General features: G+C 42.3%; 1 protein-coding gene across 2 annotated transcripts in view; it reads left to right on the top strand.

The window, feature by feature from the left end:
• The window catches only part of LOC126474024 (putative aminopeptidase W07G4.4), a 94,899-nt gene that overhangs the window by 28,426 nt on the left and 41,230 nt on the right, over window positions 1–25,243 (top strand). For both annotated transcript variants that reach the window (XM_050101430.1, XM_050101431.1), the window contains exons 5-6: window positions 2,217–2,335; window positions 17,757–17,935. In XM_050101430.1, coding sequence (XP_049957387.1) covers window positions 2,217–2,335; window positions 17,757–17,935 — 298 coding nt within the window. The remainder of the gene's footprint in view (window positions 1–2,216; window positions 2,336–17,756; window positions 17,936–25,243) is intronic.

Genomic DNA, 25,243 nt, shown 5'->3' with positions numbered 1-25,243 from the left:
TCCTATTAACTTCCATATTCAGGGATGCTGCAACGGCCTTATGATCACTGATTCCCTGTTCTGTACATACAGAGTCGAAAAGTTCGGGTCTGTTTGTTATCAGTAGGTCCAAGATGTTATCTCCATGAGTCGGTTCTCTGTTTAATTGCTCGAGGTAATTTTCGGATAGTGCACTCAGTATAATGTCACTCGATGCTCTGTCCCTACCACCCGTCCTAAACATCTGAGTGTCCCAGTCTATATCTGGTAAATTGAAATCTCCACCTAAGACTATAACATGCTGAGAAAATTTATGTGAAATGTATTCCAAATTTTCTCTCAGTTGTTCTGCCACTAATGCTGCTGAGTCGGGAGGTCGGTAAAAGGAGCCAATTATTAACCTAGTTCGGTTGTTTAGTGTAACCTCCACCCATAATAATTCACAGGAACTATCCACATCTACTTCACAACAGGATAAACTACTACTAACAGCGATGAACACTCCACCACCGGTTGCATGCAATCTATCCTTTCTAAACACCGTCTGTACCTTTGTAAAAATTTCGGCAGAATTTATCTCTGGCTTAAGCCAGCTTTCTGTACCTATAACGATTTCACGACACGTCTTATATCAGCTGTTATGTAAACACTGCTGGGCCTTCTGTATTGGCATGACCACCACCAAGTTACCAGTTGAGATGGGTTGACATAGACAGAGGGTGTACACTGCCAACACAATATATCCTGTTGCAGAGGATACTCTACAGCATGACATTTGTGATCTTGGTGCTTGTTTCACCATACGTAGCATCTGGATTCTTCCCCAAGACACAATTTCTCAAAACTCCACAGGTGGGAAGTGACATTACAAAATATCCGTGGTTCTCACCACCCACTTGGCCTAAATTTAATGTTAATTTCTTCGGTCTCAGTATTTCTTCTCAGCAACTTTTCCTTTCTCCACTCCCTTTTACTTTTCTATCTCTTTTATTTTCCATCCTGCCGGTTTTTCCCTGTCCCCTACCTCTATCACATACAATGCATTTATATTTCTGCTCTTATTAACTCGTGCTTGATGTCTTTGCAGTAATCTGTTTCTTGCATATTACTCTATCTTCCACGTTTAAGTTCTCAGGTTTTGAAATCTTGTACAGTGCAATCCCCATCAATCAAGCAATCAGTCTTTCTTTCTCATCCCATCCCGTAAGTCTCCCCTAACCTGGGGTTCTAAATGACTTTCCCAAATTTACCCCTCTTCCTAAACCTCAACAGTCCTTTTTCTTCACCCCTCTTCCTTCCCCTTCAACCTTTCTGCTAGGAGGAGGGGCCATAGGCTCTGTAAGCTTGCAAACTTGAATATCTTGTGTATGTGTGTTTTACTGCTGCTGCTTGTTGAGTGGTTTTTTTACTACCCGGTTATAAATTTCACATTGTATTGATAAACTAAAAGAAATGATAGGAAAACCTCCACAAGAAATTGAAACAAGCTGTAATACTGAATTTTTTCATCAAAAAGTATCAACTACCAATGTATTCATGAAGTTTATAACTAATGTATGTGCATAAAAAGTAATTTCCCACCATTTACATAGTCCTGCAATTTGTATCACTTTTTTAAAGTCCCCTGAAAATTGTAAAAGAGAGGGTCCACTGTAGTTGTTCTTCCATATAAGCCAGCATAGGCAGTAACTATGTTTTCATTTAAATCCCAGTTATGTGATATTTCCTATTTATTAAACTACAACCATAGCAGTAGCTACTGAAAATCTAGTATGTCATTTCAAAAGAAGAGTTTGAATATTTTTAATTTGCCGTATACGAACTCAAGCCAGAGGAAAATTTCACTTGAGAAAATTAAAATTAGAAGTAGAAAGATGGCAAACAATTACCTTCAAGAGAGAAAATTTTATGTACTCCCAGTAGTCATATACAGTAAAAAAAAAAGCCTCCCTACCTTTCAGAATGTTAGTCTCTTCCTTAGGGAGGAAAGAGGGATAGGTTGGGGAAGATTAGAAAGGAAAGGCAGGACACTTAAGGTCCCAGGATGACAGGAACCCACCATTTATGAAAACTGTAATTGTGCTTTTTTTGTTTCTATTGACGAAATTTAGAATTACACCTCCTGAAGGCAAGTGCACAACAGCTTTTTTTTTCACTTTTTAAATATATATTCCAGAGTATTTTCATTTTAGTTGTAAGAATAGTACATTATAAATAATCTACCTTCCTTGTCACAGCCTCTTCAGCTACGTGAAGATGTGCCCAGTAAAAGCAGTAAGGTCAAAAATATTGGAGTGGTTGGTAGCTGTGACCTGCGTGAAGTCATTAAGAATGCTGTTGCCATCGAAAGTGGGAGGTACTCAACTGAATATGCAATCCTAACTAATCTTAAGACTACAACCATTAACACATTCCACACTGCTATGTATGCGGCTTGACTGTGCAGGTGCACTGGCGATTTTCAAGCAACTTTAATGAGTAAGTGTACAATAACAAATGGCCTCAAAGGCACATTTCTAGCATGATTTGAAACTCCATACTTTATAGATTAGGAAAAATATAGTCTTATATGAGGTGTGATTGGCAAGTTTTAAGAATGGATCCGCTACTGCATATTAGTTAGGCGGGCAGGTCAGGTACAGTGTGTTAACTGTAAGACAGCAGAGTTGTGATGGGAGTGCGGGGAGAGGAGAAAGCAAGCATTGGCTGGTGAGGGGTGAGGAGCCATTGGGGGTGGGGGGGTGGGGGGGGGACAAGGCACGCCTACCAGTTGCAGTGCTAGCACTACAGATTGCGTGTCATGCTTACACGAAAGCAGACGAAACGCTTGGAAGTAAAACTCGCTTTAAATGTTGTTTGTAAACGAAACTGAAATAGTTATGTACATTAAAATCTATATATATAAAAATGAATGTATGTATGTTGGTCTACTATGCGCTCACAAACCATTCATCCGATTGCAATGAAACTTTGGTGAGTTGTTCTCCGAACGCCCAAAAAGAGTAATGGACAATGTTTCGACAGTTAGGTCATTGTAGCATGTGTAGCGCAATTGATTAAATAGAGGCTTGTCATGCAGCGGACATGGGTTCGATTCCCACTGCTTGCAACTTTTCTTTTTTCTTTTTTTTTTCATTCCTCGCAATTATAAAACTTAAATATACTTAAACACGTCATATAGTATAACGTAACTGTCAATTTCTATATATAGAAATGATTGTATGTATGTATGTCTGCCCTCTGTGCGTTTCCATTTCAGATATTTTGTTCGCGGAAATGGAAACTCACCTTTTCTTGCCAGGCGTTTGTGGTGATACGCCATGATGATGATTCTTGGAAAACTGTTTGAATCTTCCAATGCTACGCATGCTTTGTCCTGTGTATGTAGCAGCTGTCACTGAAGATTTGTAAATGAGGTGAAGCAATTTTTTCTGCTCCCTTTCCCTTTCGCAGCATTCAATCACACGCAATATAATTTTTTCACACGCAATATAATTTTGCGAGCATCGCTAAGTAATACTGGTTTCCTTCTAACCGTAGCCCTACCAGTAGGGGTTGTTGGCGACTCCCGAGATGGGCCAGCAACTGCCTCTTCACTCATTTTGATAATGTTTAGCACAACTGCACAATAAAAACACGCAGAACAGTACAGCGCAAAACAATAATGAAGCAGACAACAATGGCTACTTTGCACAACACAGTAAGCTACGTAATGTTGGCAGCAGTCAAAACTGTGTGCCTACCGAAGCCTGCCGATGTTTACCGAATTCTACCGATTCAGGACTAGGGAGAGGTCTGCCATCTAAAAGTTTACTGAACATGGAGGCTGGGGAGTGAGTCATTGCCTTGTCCTTGAATGCCCTCTGACAGGAAACTGTGTTTCCTTATTCAGTTCGTTGTGGCAGCTGGTTGTGTGTGGGTCTGTTAGGGCTCGTTCCTGGATTCTGTCTCCAGGAAAATGTACATAAAAATGGAGCAACAAGTTTGTATGAAATTTTGTTTTAAAACTGTGAAATCAGCTTCTGAGACATACGAAATATTAAAAACAGCTTTTGAAGATAATTGTATGAGCCAGTCAAATGTTTTTGTCTGGTTCAACAGATTTAAAAATGGCCGTGAATCATTTGAAGATGGACCATGGTCCGGCTGTCCTTCCACCTCAAAAATGAATGAAAATGTTGTGAAAGTTCATGATTTAGTGCGCTCTGATCGTAGACTTACAATTAGGGAGATGGCTGATGAACTTAATTTAAGTTTCTATGCAGTTCAGTCAATTTTAACTGAAGATGTGAACATGTGTTGAGTGTCTGCAAAATTAATTCGAAAAGTGTTGGCAAGTGACCAAAGACAATACCGACTTGAAGTGTGCCAAGATCTGACTAACTGGACTAAAAATGACCCAGATTTGTTAAATTGGGTAATTACAGGTGATAAATCGTGGGTATATGGATATGTTTCTGAAACCAAAGTGCAGTCTTCACAGTGAAAGACTCCAGGTTCACCACGACCAAAAAAAGCATGGCAAAGTCGATTGAAGGTGAAGACTATGTTGGTGATTTTTTTCGATTCTACCGGTATTGTGCATCATGTATTTACCCCTGGAGGACAGACAATTAACCAGGAATACTACAAATGTGTCCTTGAGCGTTTGCACAAAAAGGTGCGGAAAAAAAGGCCTGCATTTTGGAGAGAGAGGAGTTGGGTGCTTCGGCTCATCATGCCATCTCCATCATTGAATTTTTTACCAAATTCAAAATTCCTGTGCTTCCACAACCACCGTATTCCCCTGATTTGCCCCCTGCGGACTTCTACCTGTTTCCTAAACTGATTTTTCACTGAAAGGGAAGTGATTTGACTTGATTGAAAACATCCAGCCAAATACGGAGAGCGTCCTTAACACACTTCAGGAAAAAAATTTCCAGGAATGTTTCCAAAAGTGGAAACACTGTTGGAGTCGGTGTGTTCAGTCAGAAGGGTACTATTTTGAAGGAGATGCATCACAGTAGCATGTAAGTATCACCATTGAACAATTAAAAGCCCATTCTTAAAACTTCCCAATCACACCTCGTATATACTGTATACTTGCATCGGTTGAGGTGTACCAGCATTCCCAAAAACATGAGAAACCTTCACCTGGAAAAATTTTTACATTTTTTAACATGATTTCTGGTGTTTATAATAAAAAGAATTTGGTTAACAGGAGGTTTTTTATTTATTATTTTATGATATAAAATGATTACATATATTTTACACATAATTCACTTTAAAGGGGTAACCCTGCAAGCACTGAGGTACACGGAGTCCTATGTCAGTCTTTGCACCACTATCTGCTTTCTTTTCTTGTCCGCTTGCTGGTCTCTTTCTTCCCTTTATTAGAGCAAACTGTGCAATAATGCATAGAATTTACTTTGTTGGCAGTGGGAGGTGCATTTTCTGGAAAGTGACGACCAAAATTTCTGTCCAGGCTAGTGCTTGGTTTTGGTTCTAAAGATCAAAAGTCTCCTACTGTTACTACCAATTTCAAGCTAACTTTTCTTATGAAGTCCACAAGAGAGAGTTTCTGTTTACTGACCTTTTTGTACAAAATAAAACTGTTCACGACAGACATTACAAAAATATGGAAGAAAAGTTTTTTTCCACCACTTCATTACTTTTCGCGTGAATGGGCAGTAATTGTACAGGTGATCCACAAGATCTACACCAGTCTTGTTCATGTTATAGTCAATTACGTCTGGTTTCATTACTAATATAGTACCACCTTTTGAACATACTGGAATGTATTTGGTGGTAACTTGATGTTTTGTGTATAGACAGTATACATCACGTTTATTTTTCCACTTCAGCTCTAGAATGGGCCCATTCCTCAAAAATATTTCATTTTGCTTCAGTTTCTTTGTTTTGAAGCTTATTGCTAAGCTTTTTCTGTTTTCCATTACAGTTCCAACAGCTTATTTATTTTTCTCCCACAACATCTTCAGTAGGAGAACACTAGTGTAATATGTGTCCATGTAAATTCACTGGCCTTTACCTTAATATGGAGGACAGAGTCTGTCTACTAACTCTGGAATATGGTTGTCAGTCCTCCTTGCTGACCCAGTGCAAACATTGCAGTTCAGGAGATAGCCTGTTGCAGCATCAACAAATGCATAAAGCTTCATGCCATATTTATTGGGTTTGTTTTTCATGTGCTTTCACACGTGGCTCAGCCTTTGAGATATATATATATATATATATATATATATAAAAAAAGCGCTGGCACGTCGATACACACACAAACATACGCACAAAATACTAGCTTTCGCAACCAACGGTTGCTTCGTCAGGAAAGAGGGAAGGAGAGGGAAAGACGAAAGGATGTGGGTTTTAAGGGAGAGGGTAAGGAGTCATTCCAATCCTGGGAGCGGAAAGACTTACCTTAGGGGGAAAAAAGAACAGGTATACACTCGCGCACACACACACATATCCATCCGCACATACAAAGACACAAGCAGACATTACATATAAGGTGTACACGATGTGTGTGTGTGTGTGTGTGTGTGTGTGTGTGTGTGTGTGTGTGTGTGTGTGTGTGTGTCTATACATATATAAAGATGATGTGGAGAGCCACATTCAGAGTCTGGTCCAGTCCCGGAAAGTATCCTGTCACAAGTGGGGCACTTTTGTGGTTCTTCTGTGGGGGATTCTTGGTTTGAGGGGATGAGGAAGTGGCTCTGGTTATTTGCTTCTGTACCAGGTCGGGAGGGTAGTTGCGGGATGCGAAAGCTGTTGTCAGATTGTTGGTGTGGCTCTCCAGCAGGGATACGACTTCCTCAAATCCTGCCCTGAAATGAGATCCTTCATGAAATCCTCCCCACTCCGCCAAGAGTGTCTTTCCGCCGTCCACCTAACCTTCGTAACCTGTTAGTTCATCCCTATGAAATCCCGAAACCACCTTCCCTACCCTCTGGCTCCTATCCTTGTAACCGCCTCCGGTGCAAAACCTGTCCCATGCACCCTCCCACCACCACCTACTCCAGTCCTGTAACCCGGAAGGTGTACACGATCAAAGGCAGAGCCACGTGTGAAAGCACCCACGTGATTTACCAACTGACCTGCCTACACTGTGATGCATTCTATGTGGGAATGACCAGCAACAAACTGTCCATTTGCATGAATGGACACAGGCAGACAGTGTTTGTTGGTAATGAGGATCACCCTGTGGCTAAACATGCCTTGGTGCATAGCCAGCGCATCTTGGCACAGTGTTACACCGTCCGGGTTATCTGGATACTTCCCACCAACAACAACCTATCCGAACCCCGGAGATGGGAACTTGCCCTTCAGTATATCCTCTCTCCTCGTTATCTGCCAGGCCTCAATCTCCGCTAATTTCAAGTTGCCGCCACTCATACCTCACCTGTCTTTCAACAACTTCTTTGCCTCTACACTTCCGCCTCGACTGGCATCTCTGCCCAAACTCTTTGCCAGCGCTTTCGTTTGGTAAGTTATATATATATATATATATATGAAAAAACAAAGATGATGTGACTTACCAAAGGAAATCGCTGGCAGGTCGATAGACACACAAACATACACACAAAATTCAAGCTTTCGCAACCAATGGTTGTTTCGTCAGGAAAGAGGGAAGGAGAGGGAAAGACGAAAGGATGTGGGTTTTAAGGGAGAGGGTAAGGACTCATTCCAATGCCGGGAGCGGAAAGACTCACCTTAGGGGGAAAAAAGGACGGGTATACACTCGCGCACACACACACACACACACACACACACACACACACACACACACACACACACACACACACACACACAAGCAGACATATTCAAAGGCAAAGAGTTTGGGCGGAGATGTCAGTCGAGGCGGAAGTGCAGAGGCTAAGATGTTGTTGAATGACAGGTGAGGTATGAGTGGCAGCAACTTGAAATTAGCGGAGATTGAGGCCTGGTGGATAACGGGAAGAGAGGATATATTGAAGGGCAAGTTCCCATCTCCGGAGTTCGGATAGGTTGGTGTTAGTGGGAAGTATCCAGATAACCCGGACGGTATAACACTGTGCCAAGATGTGCTGGCCGTGCACCAAGGCATTTTTAGCCACAGGGTGATCCTCATTACCAACAAACACTGTCTGCCTGTGTCCATTCATGTGAATGGACAGTTTGTTACTGGTCATTCCCACATAGAATGCGTCGCAGTGTAGGTAGGTCAGTTGGTAAATCACGTGGGTGCTTTCACACGTGGCTCTGCCTGTGATCGTGTACACCTTCCGGGTTACAGGACTGGAGTAGGTGGTGGTGGGAGGGTGCACGGGACAGGTTTTACACCGGGGGCGGTTACAAGGGTAGGAGCCAGACGGTAGGAAAGGTAGTTTGGGGATTTCATAGGGATGAACTAAGAGGTTACGAAGGTTAGGTGGACGGCGGAAAGACACTCTTGGTGGAGTGGGGAGGATTTCATGAAGGATGGATCTCATTTCAGGGCAGGATTTGAGGAAGTCGTATCCCTGCTGGAGAGCCACATTCAGAGTCTGATCCAGTCCCGGAAAGTATCCTGTAACAACAAGTGGGGCACTTTTGTGGTTCTTCTGTGGGAGATTCTGAGTTTGAGGGGATGAGGAAGTGGCTCTGGTTATTTGCTTCTGTACCAGGTCGGGAGGGTAGTTGCGGAATGCAAAAGCTGTTATCAGGTTGTAGGTGTAATGGTTCAGGGATTCCGGACTGGAGCAGATTCGTTTGCCACGAAGACCTAGGCTGTAGGGAAGGGACCGTTTGATGTGGAATGGGTGGCAGCTGTCATAATGGAGGTACTGTTGCTTGTTGGTGGGTTTGATGTGGAGGGACGTGTGAAGCTTACCATTGGACAGATGGAGGTCAACGTCAAGGAAAGTGGCGTGGGATTTGGAGTAGGACCAGGTGAATCTGATGGAACCAAAGGAGTTGAGGTTGGAGAGGAAATTCTGGAGTTCTTTTTCACCGTGAGTCCAGATCATGTAGATGTCCTCAATAAATCTGTACCAAACTTTGGGTTGGCAGGCCTGGGTAACCAAGACGGCTTCCTCTAAGCGACCCATGAATAGGTTGGCATACGAGGGAGCCATCCTGGTACCCATGGCTGTTCCCTTTAATTGTTGGTATGTCTGGCCTTCAAAAGTGAAGAAGTTATGGGTCAGGATGAAGCTGGCTAAGGTAATGAGGAAAGAGGTTTTAGGTAGGGTGGCAGGTGATCGGCATGAAAGGAAGTGCTCCATCGCAGCGAGGCCCTGGACGTGCGGAATATTTGTGTATAAGGAAGTGGCATCAATGGTTACAAGGATGGTTTCTATGGTTTCTGGGGGTAACAGATTGGGTAAGGATTCCAGGTGTTCGAGAAAGTGGTTGGTGTCTTTGATGAAGGATGGGAGACTGCATGTAATGGGTTGAAGGTGTTGATCTACGTAGGCAGAGATACATTCTGTGGGGGCTTGGTAACCAGCTACAATGGGGCGGCCGGGATGATTGGGTTTGTGAATTTTAGGAAGAAGGTAGGGGTGCGGGGTTTCGGTGGGGTCAGGAGGTTGATGGAGTCAGGTGAAAGGTTTTGTAGGGGGCCTAAGGTTCTGAGGATTCCTTGAAGCTCTACCTGGACATCAGGAATGGGATTACCTTGGCAAACTTTGTATGTGGTGCTGTCTGAAAGCTGACGCAGTCCCTCAGCCACATACTCCCGACGATCAAGTACCAAGGTAGTGGAACCCTTGTCCGCCGGAAGAATGACAATGGATCGGTCAGCCTTCAGATCACGGATAGCCTGGGCTTCGGCAGTGGTGATGTTGGGAGTAGGATTAAGGTTTTTTAACAAGGATTGAGAGGCAAGGCTGGAAGTCAGAAATTCCTGGAAGGTTTGGAGAGGGTGATTTTGAGGAAGAGGACTTGGGTCCCACTGTGACGGAGGATGGAACTCTTCCAGGCAGGGTTCAATTTGGATAGTGTCTTGGGAAGTTGGATCATTAGGAGTAGGATTAGGATCATTTTTCTTCGTGGCAAGGTGATATTTCCTGCAGAGAGTACGAGTGTAGGACAGTAAATCTTTGACGAGGGCTGTTTGGTTGAATCTGGAAGTGGGGCTGAAGGTGAGGCTTGTGGATAGGACAGAGGCTTCGGATTGGAAGAGAGGTTTGGAGGAAAGGTTAACTACTGAATTATGGTGTTGTGATTCCAGACTGTGTTGATTGGAATTTTGAGGTTTTGGAGGGAGTGGAGCTGGAAGTGGGAGTTTGAGTAGATGGGAGAGACTGGGTTTGTGTGCAATGAGAGGAGGTTGAGGTTTGCTGGAAAGGTTGTGAAGGGTGAGCGAGTTGCCTTTCCGGAGGTGGTTAAACCAGGAGATTCGATAGTTTTTTGAGGTGGAGGGTGGCATGCTGTTCTAATTTGCGGTTGGCCTGTAGGAGGATGCTCTGAACAGCCGGTGTGGATGTGGGAGAGGAAAGATTGAAGACTTTTATTAAGGATAGGAATTGACGGGTGTGTTCATTGGCTGAGTTGATGTGTAGGTGAAGGATTAGGTGGGTGAGGGCAATGGATTGTTCAGTTTGGAACTGGTATAGGGACTGATGGAAAGAAGGGTTGCAGCCAGAGATGGGAACTTTAAGTGTGAGGCCTTTGGGGGTAATGCCAAATGTCAGACAAGACTGAGAAAATAAAACATGGGAGCGTAATCTGGCTAGGGCGAAGGCAAGTTAGCGGAGGGAATGTAAATAAAACTTAATGGGGTCGTAGTGGGGGTGTTGTGAGGGTGACATGGTATTAGAAGGTGGAAAGTGTAACATGAGGCTGAAATGAAAATGAAAAAAAAAGTATATGGGGAGAGATAAAGGTGAACTAGAAAGTAACTGGAGATCTGGTGTGAAAAAAGGCGAAAAAGTGTTGGTTAAAGCTGGGCTATGTTGATCCTGTAGTGAACTTGGGTTGGTAGACAACGATGTGTACAAAGGTTAGCTGGTTGTGTTGCCAACAAAAAACGTTAAACGGTGGAGAAATTCGGGAAAATTTCGAAAAAACTGCGTGTAAATGTATTTGGCAGATTATGAAAAAAATTTTTTTTTTTTTTCCGCTTTCAACACTATTGCTGCTATAAAATCCACCGTTTCTAGTTCACAAACAGTTCCTTTCACCTATTAAACAACCATTTCGGCTAGTGCTAATAACTTTCGCTTTATTTCCATTTCCGTTTTTCCCACATCACTGATAATTTTTAGCTGCTTCCCACAAGTTTTAACGTCATTATTTCTTCATCAGACAATTGTTAGCCTCATTTTCATAATCTGCCACCATAAAACCACTCCTTTTAATACATTTACACTCCCTCCAAAACCTCAAAATTCCAATCAACACAATCTGGAACCACAACACCCTAATTCAGTAGTTAACCTTTCCTCCAAACCTCTCTCCCAATCCGAAACCTCTGTCTTATCCAAAGGCCTCACCTTCAACCAAACAGCCCTCGTCAAAGATTTACAGTCCTACACTCGTACTCTCTGCTGGAAATATCACTTTGCCACGAACAAAAATGATCCTAATCCTACTCCTAATGATCCAACTTCCCAAGACACTATCCAGATGGAACCCTGCCTGGAACAGTTCCGTCCTCCATCACAGCAGGACTGACCTCCTCTTCCTCAAAATCACCCTCTCCAAACCTTCCAGGAATTTCTGACTTCCAGCCTTGCCTCTCAATCCTTGTTAAAAAAACCTTAATCCTACTCCCAACATCACCACTGCCGAAGCCCAGGCTATCCGTGATCTGAAGGCTGACCGATCCATTGTCATTCTTCCGGCGGACAAGGGTTCCACTACCGTGGTACTTGATCGTCGGGAGTATGTGGCTGAGGGACTGCGTCAGCTTTCAGACAACACTACATACAAAGTTTGCCAAGGTAATCCCATTCCTGATGTCCAGGTAGAGCTTCAAGGAATCCTCAGAACCTTAGGCCCCCAACAAAACCTTTCACCTGACTCCATCAACCTCCTGACGCCACCAACACCCCGCACCCCTACCTTCTACCTTCCTCGTAAAATTCTCAAACCCAATCATCCCAGCCGCTCCATTGTAGCTGGTTACCAAGCCCCCACAGAATGTATCTCTGCCTACGTAGATCAACACCTTCAACCCATTACATGCAGTCTCCCATCCTTCATCAAAGACACCAACCACTTTCTCGAACACCTGGAATCCTTACCCAATCTGTTACCCCCAGAAACCATAGAAACCATCCTTGTAACCATTGATGCCACTTCCTTATACACAAATATTCCGCACGTCCAGGGCCTCGCTGCGATGGAGCACTTCCTTTCACGCCGATCACCTGCCACCCTACCTAAAACCTCTTTCCTCATTACCTTAGCCAGCTTCATCCTGACCCACAACTTCTTCACTTTTGAAGGCCAGACATACCAACAATTAAAGGGAACAGCCATGAGTACCAGGATGGCTCCCTCGTACGCCAACCTATTCATGGGTCGCTTAGAGGAAGCCTTCTTGGTTACCCAGGCCTGCCAACCCAAAGTTTGGTACAGATTTATTGAGGACATCTACATGATCTGGACTCACGGTGAAAAAGAACTCCAGAATTTCCTCTCCAACCTCAACTCCTTTGGTTCCATCAGATTCACCTGGTCCTACTCCAAATCCCATGCCACTTTCCTTGATGTTGACCTCCATCTGTCCAATGGCCAGCTTCACACGTCCCTCCACATCAAACCCACCAACAAGCAACAGTACCTCCATTATGACAGCTGCCACCCATTCCACATCAAACGGTCCCTTCCCTACAGCCTAGGTCTTCATGGCAAACGAATCTGCTCCAGTCCGGAATCCCTGAACCATTACACCTACAACCTGATAACAGCTTTTGCATCCCGCAACTACCATCCCGACCTGGTACAGAAGCAAATAACCAGAGCCACTTCCTCATCCCCTCAAACTCAGAACCTCCCACAGAAGAACCACAAAAGTGCCCCACTTGTTGTTACAGGATACTTTCCGGGACTGGATCAGACTCTGAATGTGGCTCTCCAGCAGGGATACGACTTCCTCAAATCCTGTCCTGAAATGAGATCCATACTTCATGAAATCCTCCCCACTCCACCAAGAGTGCCTTTCCGCCGTCCACCTAATCTTCGTAACCTCTTAGTTCATCCCTATGAAATCCCCAAACCACCTTTCCTACCGTCTGGCTCCTACCCTTGTAACCGCCCCTGGTGTAAAACCTGTCCCATGCACCCTCCCACCACCACCTACTCCAGTCTTGTAACCCGGAAGGTGTACACGATCAAAGGCAGAGCCATGTGTGAAAGCACCCACGTGATTTACCAACTGACCTGCCTACACTGTGACGCATTCTATGTGGGAATGACCAGCAACAAACTGTCCATTCGCATGAATGGACACAGGCGGACAGTGTTTGTTGGTCATGAGGATCACCCTGTGGCTAAACATGCCTTGGTGCACGGCCAGCACATCTTGCCACAGTGTTACACCGTCCGGGTTATCTGGATACTTCCCACTATCACCAACCTATCCGAACTCCGGAGATGGGAACTTGCCCTTCAATATATCCTCTCTTCCCGTTATCCACCAGGCCTCAATCTCCGCTAATTTCAAGTTGCTGCCACTCATACCTCAACTGTCATTCAACAACATCTTAGCCTCTGCACTTCCGCCTCGACTGACATCTCTGCCCAAACTCTTTGCCTTTGAATATGTCTGTTTGTGTCTGTATATGTGTGGATGGATGTGTTTTTGTGTGTGTGTGTGTGTGTGTGTGTGTGTGTGTGTGTGTGTGTGTGTGTGTGAGCGCGCGCGCACGTGCGCGAGTGTATACCCATCCTTTTTTCCGCCTAAGATGAGTCTTTCCGCTCCCGGGATTGGAATGACTCCTTACCCTCTCCCTTAAAACCCACATCCTTTCATCTTTCCCTCTCCTTCCCTCTTTCCTGACGAAGCAACCGTTGGTTGCGTAAGCTTGAATGTTGTGTGTATGTTTGTGTTTGTTTGTGTGTCTATCGACCTGCCAGTGCTTTCCTTTGGTGAGTCACATCATCTTTGTTTTTAGATACATTTTTCCCATGTGGAATGTTTCCCTATATATATATATATATATATATATATATATATATATATAGTGTGTAGTTTATGTTCTTCTTTATTTCATTTTGCTGTTTCATTGCGGCAATTTTTGTACCTGCATATCTGTTTGTCTCAGTCTTTTTGTTTTGGATAACACCGCGACTAAAAAAGTTTAAAATACAGTCGTAAACATCAGTTCCTGTTCGCAAACAAGTGGCTCCAGGTATTGAGATACTGGAAGCTGAGGCTGTGTGCCATGTTCCTGCCAGTCTTAGCACTGTGTTGAGTAAGACCTACAGTTCCATTTGTTGCTATAACATTTGTTGATCATTGCAGCTCCTCATCTAATGGAAAACTATAATTAAAATTAGATAAAAAGAAAAAAAATGTGTTTTCTTTACAAATTCTCCATATACATTAGTATCAAAAATGCGGGGGGGGGGGGGGGGGGGGGAAGCTATTACCTGATTCATCACTTGAACCACTTTCTCACTCGTAATTACTTTCATCATCACTGACATCAGTATCAGAGTCAGTTTCTCTGAATAAAATGTCCAGAACTTCACTCTCCCGGAAGCTCCTGTCATTTTTCCTCAGAATGCACATTTACGATTGTGCGACAAGTGAAAATGTCGTGTCGTCAAAGAACCGATCACTACACTGACAGATATTCTACTCATGCAAGTGATACACAGAACTCATCAACTGCTGTTGCATCTAGTGGACAAAATATGAACAACTGCAGTTATCTCACAGTCGCCAGCCTTGTGCAATGAAAAACACCTTGCAGTGACCGAAAAAGCGGTGCCGTACGGGATGCGGGTGCAGTCCGCACGGCCGAAACATGTGCGCCCATTAGGCGTACGGGAAAAGTGTTGAATGTGTAAAGTGATACATAGTGTATACAAAATGTTACATGCAGATGTTTCAGTATGTCAGGTACTATTTACAAATACAGCAGGAATACTATATAAGTGAACAGTACAGATAGCATTTAGTTCATTTTTCAGTAGCTTCCGAGGTGTGTTGTGGTTGTCAAGTCAGAAAATTGGTTTGATTTAATGTGGCTCTTTTGACTAGTCTGTCCTGCTCAACTCTCCATATCTCAGCTTTACTATTACAACATGCATCTTTACCGTTTCAGAAGACAAGCATTGGTCACCCCCTCCCATCTCCCCCCCCCCCCTCCCATCTCCCCCACCCCTCTCCCGCCTCCCCCACCCTGCCCCTGCCAAATGTGCATCACCCAGTAAACCACAAGGTCGTTGTCTGGCCCCCTTTCAGATTTGCTCTCGCTAATATGCCTTTCACTTACATTTTCAGAATAGTTTGCCTTTTAAATATCACATAATGTGGTAGTGCACACGCACCCACGCAAATATGCACACACCATCATTGTATGCATTTGCTTCTCATTTCTGCTATTTTGTATCATGATGCTGAATTGCCTTACCTTTTCATGGTATTGTCAAGCAGCATCTCAAAATATACTGGTGTTTGATCCGCATTACCGATTTGCAATAATGTATAGGAATGTTCATGATGCACATTTTGTCACATAGTGATGAAAATTCACGACTGTATCCTTGTAATCAATTGAAACCCATTGAATGATGATTGTTTTGTTCTAGAAGCCTAATAGTTTCTAATGAAAAATCTTGATAGCCAGCCCTGGCTAACTTTGAAACTGGTAATGCCTCGTTCTTTGGCTAAAGCCAATGTTTTGAGAGTTTAAACATTTCACTAGTCACTGCACATCCATGTTGTTGCTTCTCATCTACATAATCGTACAGCCTTTTCATAGGTCCAGATGATTTGCGTTTCAGCTGGGAAATGCTCAGCTATTACCAATTGCTTCTTGAAGCCAGGTTTTTTTTGCAAATACAACCCTCACTCTCATCGTATTTTCTTCCCACTGTACGGTTTCCAATGGTCTTTGGTTCTTCAATAATTTTAACTTTTTCTTTAGCTGTGTATGAACAATAATGAGAACTTGTAGCCCTAATTAATAAGTTAACACTTCACTTGTAACATGCAATTGACAAGTCACAGACTGAGGCCACAACAATTCTATAGTAGTATAATAGGATCTAATGTTGGAGGCAAAGCAGTACAACATTATTTCAATTAATCTGCATACCCCAGTTTTTTGTCCTTAAATTTGGAGAAAAAATATGTACGGATTATTCAAATATGTATGGCATTTGAGCTTCTCTTGGAGAATACTGTGAACACCACAGTAAAATGCTTTTGATACATCACAGAAAATACCATTTGGCAATATTTTGCCATTTAAATTTTTTATATTGTGATTTGTGAACGGAAAAATAGCATGTTCTATGGAGTGACCTTTTTGAAGTCCAAATTGACACTAAGTATCTTATACACAAAAAGATGACACTGTATTTAGCTTGTGAGAGGAAATGCCCATCATATTGTGCCCAGTCACTCGGCTTTCATACAAGTCTGAAGATGATATCTGTAATGACATAGAGCTGTAGTATAAGCTGAAATCATCAGTGTATAGTAGCGCCAATGAGACTTAAGTTCCACAGCATTTACAATATTGTTTATTGCTATAGCGAAATTGGCAGTAATTACTACTAATCACTGTACCCCTGCCACTCCCCTCACACCCTACTTTCCCTTTTTCTTGTGCTTATTTGGACTTGAAGCAGTGTACGATAAAAATTCCTCCATAAAAATTAGCAGGCAGCTGTGATAACCTCATTTGTGTAATGTGGATAACATATGGTAATGCCATATTGTATTGTATGATCTTTGAAGTTCAAAGAATACAACAATAAGATGTCAGTGGTGTGCAGAAGCATTGTGGAGTGCTGATTCTAGGGTAAAAGCGGTGGACCGTGTTTCTCGGAAATGACATTGGGATTGAGGAAGAAGTTTTTTTAGATTCCAAGCAACAATGAAGTTGATTATTAACCATTATTTCCAACATTTTATATTGGCTGGCTGACCTCTCAACATAACTTAAAGTGGTCTTGAAAAACCATATTAAAAAGGGACATTATAAGATTCTAGATGGTGACAGCAAAATGATAAAGAGCTGCATTCTACTGCGCATCACTGATTTGTAAAGATCTGCTTGTAACTGCTGGATGCAGACATTTCTGTGAAGTATGCAACTGCATATTCAGAAATATTTAAGAGGTATGTGCTAATGTCTCCCTTAGAGATTTCTGTAGAAGAAAGATGGCCACAAATGCCCATATTTGAGAAGATTGGGGGTGGTGGGAGGGGTTTCCCTCCTAGATGAGATGTGTTACCTTAAAAATTATTTTCTTCATTTTTTAATTAAAAACCTTTCTTTCACATGGAGTTGTTTAAATGAAACTAAATTGTTCGCTTGTGGATAGTGTTCATTGCATTGGAGCACTTATCTACATTCTGTAATAGCCTCTTCTATTTCTTGAAACTGAAGTTAGTATTATATGAAAGCTATTATTACTGTTGTTAATTTAAACTTTCTTTAGATCATCAAACAAATTTCATTTAGGTGCACAATGTAAGACAACATGTTTCTAATAAGTGGGAAACAGGCTTGAGAAATTGCTATGCCTGGCTAAAACTGTACCATCATTTTACACTGTTTTATAAAGTTAAACAGTTTAAAAATTCAGCTTTTAATAAAAACATGAAATGTTTTAAATTTTTAATCCAGGTGGACTGCTAGAGACATTGGTGGTGGAGATCCGGAGCGTATGGCTGCACCACGAGTAGAGGAGTATGTGCGCAAGCTGTTCGAAGGAAATACACAGATATGTATTGAGACAGTGAGTGATGAAAGTGTTCTGTGTCAAGAGTATCCACTGTTCGCCGCTGTCAATAGAGCAGCAAGTGGTGAGTTGATGTATTTGTATTTATAAATCTAATTTAAAGAAGGGGCTATGATAGATACACATAGTTTATGGAACTTTCAAGCAGTAAAGTATAGATGTTAAAATGAATGAAACCTTGTTAATCAACTATAGCTATATTTATTGATGTCCTTGTAGACTGACACTACTGGTTTTGCGACATTTTTAGTTGCATCTTCTGACACATCTCTGTATAAAAAATTACCAATACTATTATTATAGTGAAAATGTATTTATGTAGTCAGTATAAATTATTTGTGAATTGAATAGTTTAAAAAAAAAAAAAAACAAAAAAAACAAAAAAAAAAAAAAAAACCATGAGATTAGAATTAGATTAACCAATATGCTTAACCCTCAAGTGGGCACGCCTGTTTATAAAGTGCGCCAACCAAAAATAAAATGATCTTGTGTGGTTCCAGTTTTGTTTCACAACTGCAAACCCATACTTATTCCTTCAGTATTGCTTCAGGTAACAGAACAATAAATTGTGTTGTCTTACGTCCAAGTGAGCAGCAGCAATATAAAATACAAAGCGAGCTAGGCGGGAAAAAACTTTATGACCAGTTAAAAAAAATGACCCCAGTTACAAACTAGCAACATAATCCCACATTGAGGCAATTGTCTACGAGGTAATTAGTGACCGAATAAGCAACTGACTGAGATCTGATGCAATTGCACTGCTTAAGGCTTCGAATGCGTTATTACTGTCTCTTTAACACGTGTCCTTGACAAAAGAGAGTTATAGTGAAAATTTATTTCATCATTGTTTAATACAACAGTAGTTTAGCTTATATTATGTAAGTTTATTTTATCCTTGTTTAAATAAACTAAGATTAAAATGTGATTTATCATACTTGACTTACCTTGGTAACATAAGGAAACCTGTTCTATACATGTGTACGAAGTACGCCGCGCGTCCGCTCGTGTTATGAAAAATGGCGCACCCGCTCAAGGGTTAAATTGTTACATAAAGTGGTTGTGTTATGAACCTCTGATAAGGGGCTACTGTTGCATAATGATTTTAAACATATACTGGTGTGTTGCAGACTTACTTACATTACCTGTTACATTTAGCTGTTGTAGTTCACTATTGACAAGGTATAATGGTAGACACTGACCCACAGTATCCTCAGCAATTGCAGAAGTTCAAATTACGTGACCACCTTTCATGTCTAGGTAAAAACAAGCGATTTATTCACCCAAAAATTAGTTAAACTAACCTTAAAACCAATCCTGTTGAATATAAAATTTGCAGATGCCCTGTACAATTGAGAACATTACTGTTGTAACTTGTAAATGTTTCATACAGATAATGTGAGTGGCCCTATAATAAAACTTCTATTGTAAGGTGGTAACTATAATATCAGCTTAGATCAGGTTTAATACTGCAGCCAGCATAAACGTACAGAAGTAAACTTACTGATTGCTGGTGCTGTGGTTAGAAACCAGTACACCTCCTTAATCAATGAAAACGGTTGCAACATCTGTCCCATAATATCAGTATGTAGACCATGTCTAACTAATGGCATGTCATGAGGGTGCAGCGTCATGCGCAAGCCACAAGAATTGAGCAGACTGACCAGCAGTCTGGGAGGGCACTATGCACAAGGTGCCGGAGTCTCACTGAGTGAGGTGGTGCAGTGGTTAGCACACCGGATTCGCATTCAGGATTATGACTGTTCAAACCCATTTTCGACCATCTATATTTGGGTTTTTCTGTGATCTTCCTAAATCTCTCCAGGCAAATGCCAGGATGGTTCCTTCAAAAGAGTACGACCAATTTCCTTCCCTTTCCTTGACACAGTCCGAGCTTGTGCTCCATCTCTAATGAGCTTCATGTCGACAGGACATTAAACCCGATCTTCCTTCTTTCTTTAAGACCAGCCTTCTGTATAACACAATCAAAATACCTTAAGCTATAGAACCTCCTAATTTACTGGTTGTAAGTAATCATAGTTTGCTAATATTCAGTTGTTTCAGCTCTGTATAACTGTTAAACGAATAGTCTGCTGATTGCGCAATGGGCCTTTTAATGTGTTTTTCTTCCACTGCATTTAAAATATTACCCTTACCTTCTTTATGTGGTATTTCTAACTTATTCTGAGGACTTCTAATAGAATGTTGGTCGTCTCATAGATGTGTAGTTAATCCAGATCTGGAGCTGTTTCCATTATGACGTTTTTTGAATCATGTATCAAATACTCTGCCTATTCATCCTATGTAGTGTTTTGGACAGTTGTTACATGTAATAGAATAAATACCTGCATTTTTATATGGACTACTAGTTGGTTGATTGCAGTGGCTGTATCTGGTTCCTTCGGTCAGTGGAACAAAAAAAGCTGGAGCTGTTTTGCTCTTTGTCAGTTGTCTGTCTATCGTTTCAGAGGAGAAGCTGGAGTAAGGGAGATGATGGGAAATTCTTGTTACTTTTGTTGTGTTGCATTTGTGTTAACATAGTGAAAAAAAACCTTTTCAAATTCAGGATACCTCCTTCTTTTTCATTATTTCTGTATCTGTTTTATGGACAAAGTGCAAGTCATTACCATTTGAAATATGATACATTGTATTAACCTTATATTCATGATCTGATGCTTGAGTTGATAAGAAAATACTATGGAAGTGCTGAAGCAATGAATGAAAAACTGCCTTCTTATGTTTTAAGTGATGATTTGGAGAAAAATAAATATCCGTGTCCGTGGTTGAGGGTTCACAGTAAGCGTCAGATTGAAAAGTACTATAACATGAAGTAGAGAGGATATTGACTGCAGACTGGCAATAGTAAAAAAATCATTTTTGAAAAATAGAAAACACCTAAAATCAGTTTAAAGTATTAGGAGGTCTTTTCTAAAGGTAATTGGCTGTAATATAGCTTTGTATGGAAGTGAAACATGGATGAGAAACTATTCAGACAAGAAAAGAATAGGAACCTTTCAATGTAGTGTTACAGAAATTTGGGGAACACTTACCCAGATGGGCTGTAGACAAGGCAGACTGGGAAGCCTTCACCTCTGCTGTCACCGTTGACTCTCCCCCATATGGTGCCATCAATGTAGCAGTTGACCAGGTCACCACTACTGTCATTTCTGCGGCAGAAAATGCGATACCTCGTTCTCTAGGGTGCCCCCAGCGAAAGTCAGTCCCATGGTGGTTGCTGAAAGTCGCTGAGGTCATTAAAGAGCGTCAGTGAGCTCTACAGCAACATAAGTGTTACCTTTGCCTAAAGCACTTAATATCGTTTAAACGGCTCCGTGCTCGCATTCGCCAGCTTATAAAAAGATGGAAACAGGAGTGTACGGAGAGGTATGTCTTGACCATTGGAATCCATACGTCACCTTCCCAAGTCTGGATCAAGATCAAACGTCTTATCGGGTACCAGACCCCAACGGGTATCCCTGGTATTCACATCAATGGCGTGTTGTCTACCAATGCAAATACAATTGCTGAGCACTTTGCAGAGCACTGTGCCTCTGCGTCGGAGAATTAACCCCCAGCCTTTGGTGTCCTCTAATGGTGGATGGATGGGAGGGTTCTTGCGTTCACTACGCGCCACAATGAGCCCTATAACGCTCCATTTACAGAGTGGGAGCTGCTCAGCACCCTTGCACACTGCCCCATCACAGCTCCTGTGCCAGATTGGATCCACAGTCAGATGATTAAATATCTCTCACCTGACTGCAAGCGGCATCTCCTCGTCGTCTTCAACTGGATCTGGTGTGGCGGTGTCTTTCCATCACAATGATGTGATAGCACCGTAATTCCGGTGCTCCAACCTAGTAAGAACCTGCTTGACGTGGATAGCTATTGGCCCATTAGCCTCACCAACGTTCTTTGTAAGCTGCTGGAACGTATGGTGTGTCAGTGGTTGAGTTGGGTCCTGGAGTCATGTAGCCTCCTGGCCCCGTGTCAGGGCAGCTTCTGCCAGGATCGCTCTACCACTGAGAATCTGGTGTCCCACGAGTCTGCCATCCGAACAGCCTTTTCCATATGCCAACACCTGGTTGCTGTCTTTTTTGACTTATAATATAAAGCATATGACATGACCTGGCGACATCATATCCTTGCCATATTGTATGAGTGGGGTCTCCGGGTCCCGCTCCCAATTTTTATCCAAAACTTCCTGTCGCTTTGTTCTTTCCGTGTCCAAGTTGGTGCCTCCCTTAGTTCCCCCCATATCCAGGAGAATGGCGTCCAGCAGGCCTCTGTATTGAGTGTCTGTCTCTTTTTAGTGGTCATTAATGGTCTAGCAGCAGCTGTAGGGCCCTCAGTCTCACCATCTCTGTATGCAGATGATTTCTGCATTTCATACTGCTGCTCCAGTACTGGTGTTGCTGAGCAGCACCTACAGGGAGCCATCCACAATGCGCAGTCATGGGCTCTAGCCCACGGCTTCCAGTTTTCAGCCACAAAGTCGTGTGTCATGCACTTCTGTCAGTGTCGTACCGTTCATCCAGACTCAGAACTTGACCTTCATGATGATCCCCTCACTGTAGTGGAGACATGTCAATTATTAGGACTGGTTTTTGACACTCAATTGACTTGGCTTCCTCATCTCTGTCAGCTTAACTGGAAGTGCTGGCTGCGCCTCAATGCCCTCCGTTGCCTGAACAACAACAATTGGGGTGCCAATCGCCCCACGCTGCTGTGGCTCTACAGAGCCCTTGTCCAATACTGAATTGACCATGGGAGTGTGGTTTATGGTTTGGCAGTGCCCCTCAGCGTTGCAATTACTTGACCGTGTGCACCACTGCGGGATTCGACTAGCAACAGGAGCTTTTAGGTAGAGTCCGGTGACCAGCATACTGGTGGAGGCTGGGCTTCCTCCATTGCAGATCAGATTTGCACAACTGCTCACCAGTTACGCTGCACACATTCTTAGTTCTCCTGAGCATCTGAATTACCATCTTATTCTCCCGCTCGCAGCAGTCCATCTCCCGCATCGGCAGCCCAGGTCGGGTCTGACGATTGCAGTTTCTCTCCGAACTGGAGTCCTTCCATTTACCACCTCTACTTGCAGTCTGTTCATGTATGCTTCCATGGTGTGCACCTTGGCCACAGCTTTGTCTGGACCTTTTGCATGGCCCTAAGTACTCTGTTAACCCCGCTGCTCTCCGCTGTCACTTCTTCTAGATTCTTGACATGTTCCGAGGCTCTGAGGTGGTTTACACCAACGGCTTGATGGTTGATGGTCATGTAGGCTTTGCGTATTTTCATGGTGGACATATTGAACAGCACTCCTTGCCAGATGGCTGAAGTGCTTTCATTGCAGAGCTGGCGACCATGTCTCGTGCTCTTGAGCACATCCGCTCATGCCTTGGCTCATCATTTGTCCTGTGTACTGACTCATTGAGCAGCCTACAAGCTATTGACCAGTGCTAGCCTCACCACCCTCTGGTAGTGTCCATCCAGGAGTCCATCTATGCCCTGGAACGGTCCCGTCGTTCGTTGGTGCTTGTGTGGACTTCACGATAGGTCAGAATCCCAGGCAATGTACTTGCCAAACTGGCAACACGGAAACCACTTCTGGAGATGGGCATCTCCGAAGCTGACTTGCATTCTGTCTTACGCTGCAGGGTTTTCTGGCTTTGGGAGATGGAATGACATAACAGTATGCACAACAAACTGCGTGTCATTAAGGAGACTATGAATATGTGGAAGTCTTCCATGCAGTCCTCTTGCAGGGAATCAGTTGTCCTCTGCCAGCTCTGCATTGGCCATATATGGTTAATGCATAGTTACCTACTCCGTCACGAGGACCCACCTCTGTGTCGCTGTGGCTCCCAAATGACAGTCATCCACCTGTTGCTGGACTGCCCACTTTCAGCCGCTCATCGGTGGGTTTTTAACTATTCCAGCTCCCTGCCTTCGGTGTTGAGCAAATGATGCCTCAGCAGCAGCTTTAGTTTTACGTTTTATCTGTGAGAGTAGGTTTTATACTTGTATGTAGGTTTTAGTGCATGTCCTTTGTCCCTGTGTGTCCTTCACCCTAGAGTGCTTTCAGCGTGGAAGTTTTAATGTGTTGCAGAGTGGCTGGCTTATTCTTTTTATTCTCGTGGTCGGCCAGCCATTGTAATCTGCTTTCTTGTTATATTCTCTTCTGTTTCTAGTGTCTCTCTGTTGTTTTCTTGTCCTCTTTTGTCCCTTTTAGTGTTCGTTGCCTTTTCTTCGTTCGTATGGTTTTTCCTTTCTTTCCATTTTGTATGATACGTCTCGTCTGTTTTATTCTCACACTTGAGGCATTGTTTTATTAGGAACAAGGAAACAATAACCTCATAGTTTGATCCCTTCCCCCCTCTTTTAAACCAGCCAACCAGATGGAACTGTAAGTGAAGTTCATCAGTTATTAGCACAAGAGAAAGCTAATGAATATACTTCAGTAACTTCCTCTTCAAATGGACTTCCACCTTCATCATCTTCATCTTTTCTGACATTAACAAATTTTAATTTGTGGAAAGGCTTTGATCCTGAAGGGGCAAAAACAACAGAAACTTGGATTCGAAGGCTGTGGCTGTATTCGAAATGGACAAGCACTTTTCCGAGATGTTTCTCCTGAGGGATGGTGATAGTCTGTTATGGTGGGAACAAAGGAAACTTCTTTACTCGTATTTATATTCATTGGCCCTAAATAGGCTATGTGTAACAGTGAGTTCAGCCTCTTGAGAGAGGATATTTTCGAAAGCAGAACAAACACTGACTGATAAAAGGAGTCGATTGGGGCCATCGGAAGTTTCATAAATTATATTTATCAATGCTAATGTTTAAGTTTGAATATATGTGTTCTACAAACTGTTAAAAGAAATAAAATTTTAAAATTTAATGTATCCTTTGGAGGAATTACAGGGCAGTCTGACTACTTAGAGTTCATTCTAATCTCATTTTTGTTTGCTTGAGTCACCAACTTACCTTTTTTTTTTTTTTTTTTTTTTTTTTTTTTTTTTTTTTTTTTTTTTTTTTTTTTTTTAAAAAAAAAGTAGCTCATGCTTTGAAAATGTCTGAGCCATTTGAGTTTAGAGAATGTAAAATATTTTTTCAAATATTACAATTTTTGCATTACCTGTAATACTTTTTTTGATGGAAATTACTGTGTGTCATGAAAGAAAGACATTTATGAATTATAATTTTAAAAAATTTCTTCTACAATTTTTATCCAATACTCTAAAAAACATAGTGCTTGTAGCATACAATACAACTTGTCAAGAGTTTCTGCAGAAAATTTTCCATGGAAGAGGGCAAAGACCCTAAGAGAGACATTTCTGATATAAATTAATTGATCACTTTTGAGATATGAAATGCC

The sequence above is a fragment of the Schistocerca serialis genome, chromosome 4 (genome assembly GCF_023864345.2).
Source record: "Schistocerca serialis cubense isolate TAMUIC-IGC-003099 chromosome 4, iqSchSeri2.2, whole genome shotgun sequence".
Taxonomy (NCBI): domain Eukaryota; kingdom Metazoa; phylum Arthropoda; class Insecta; order Orthoptera; family Acrididae; genus Schistocerca; species Schistocerca serialis.
This window is presented reverse-complemented; position numbering and strand designations above follow the sequence as displayed.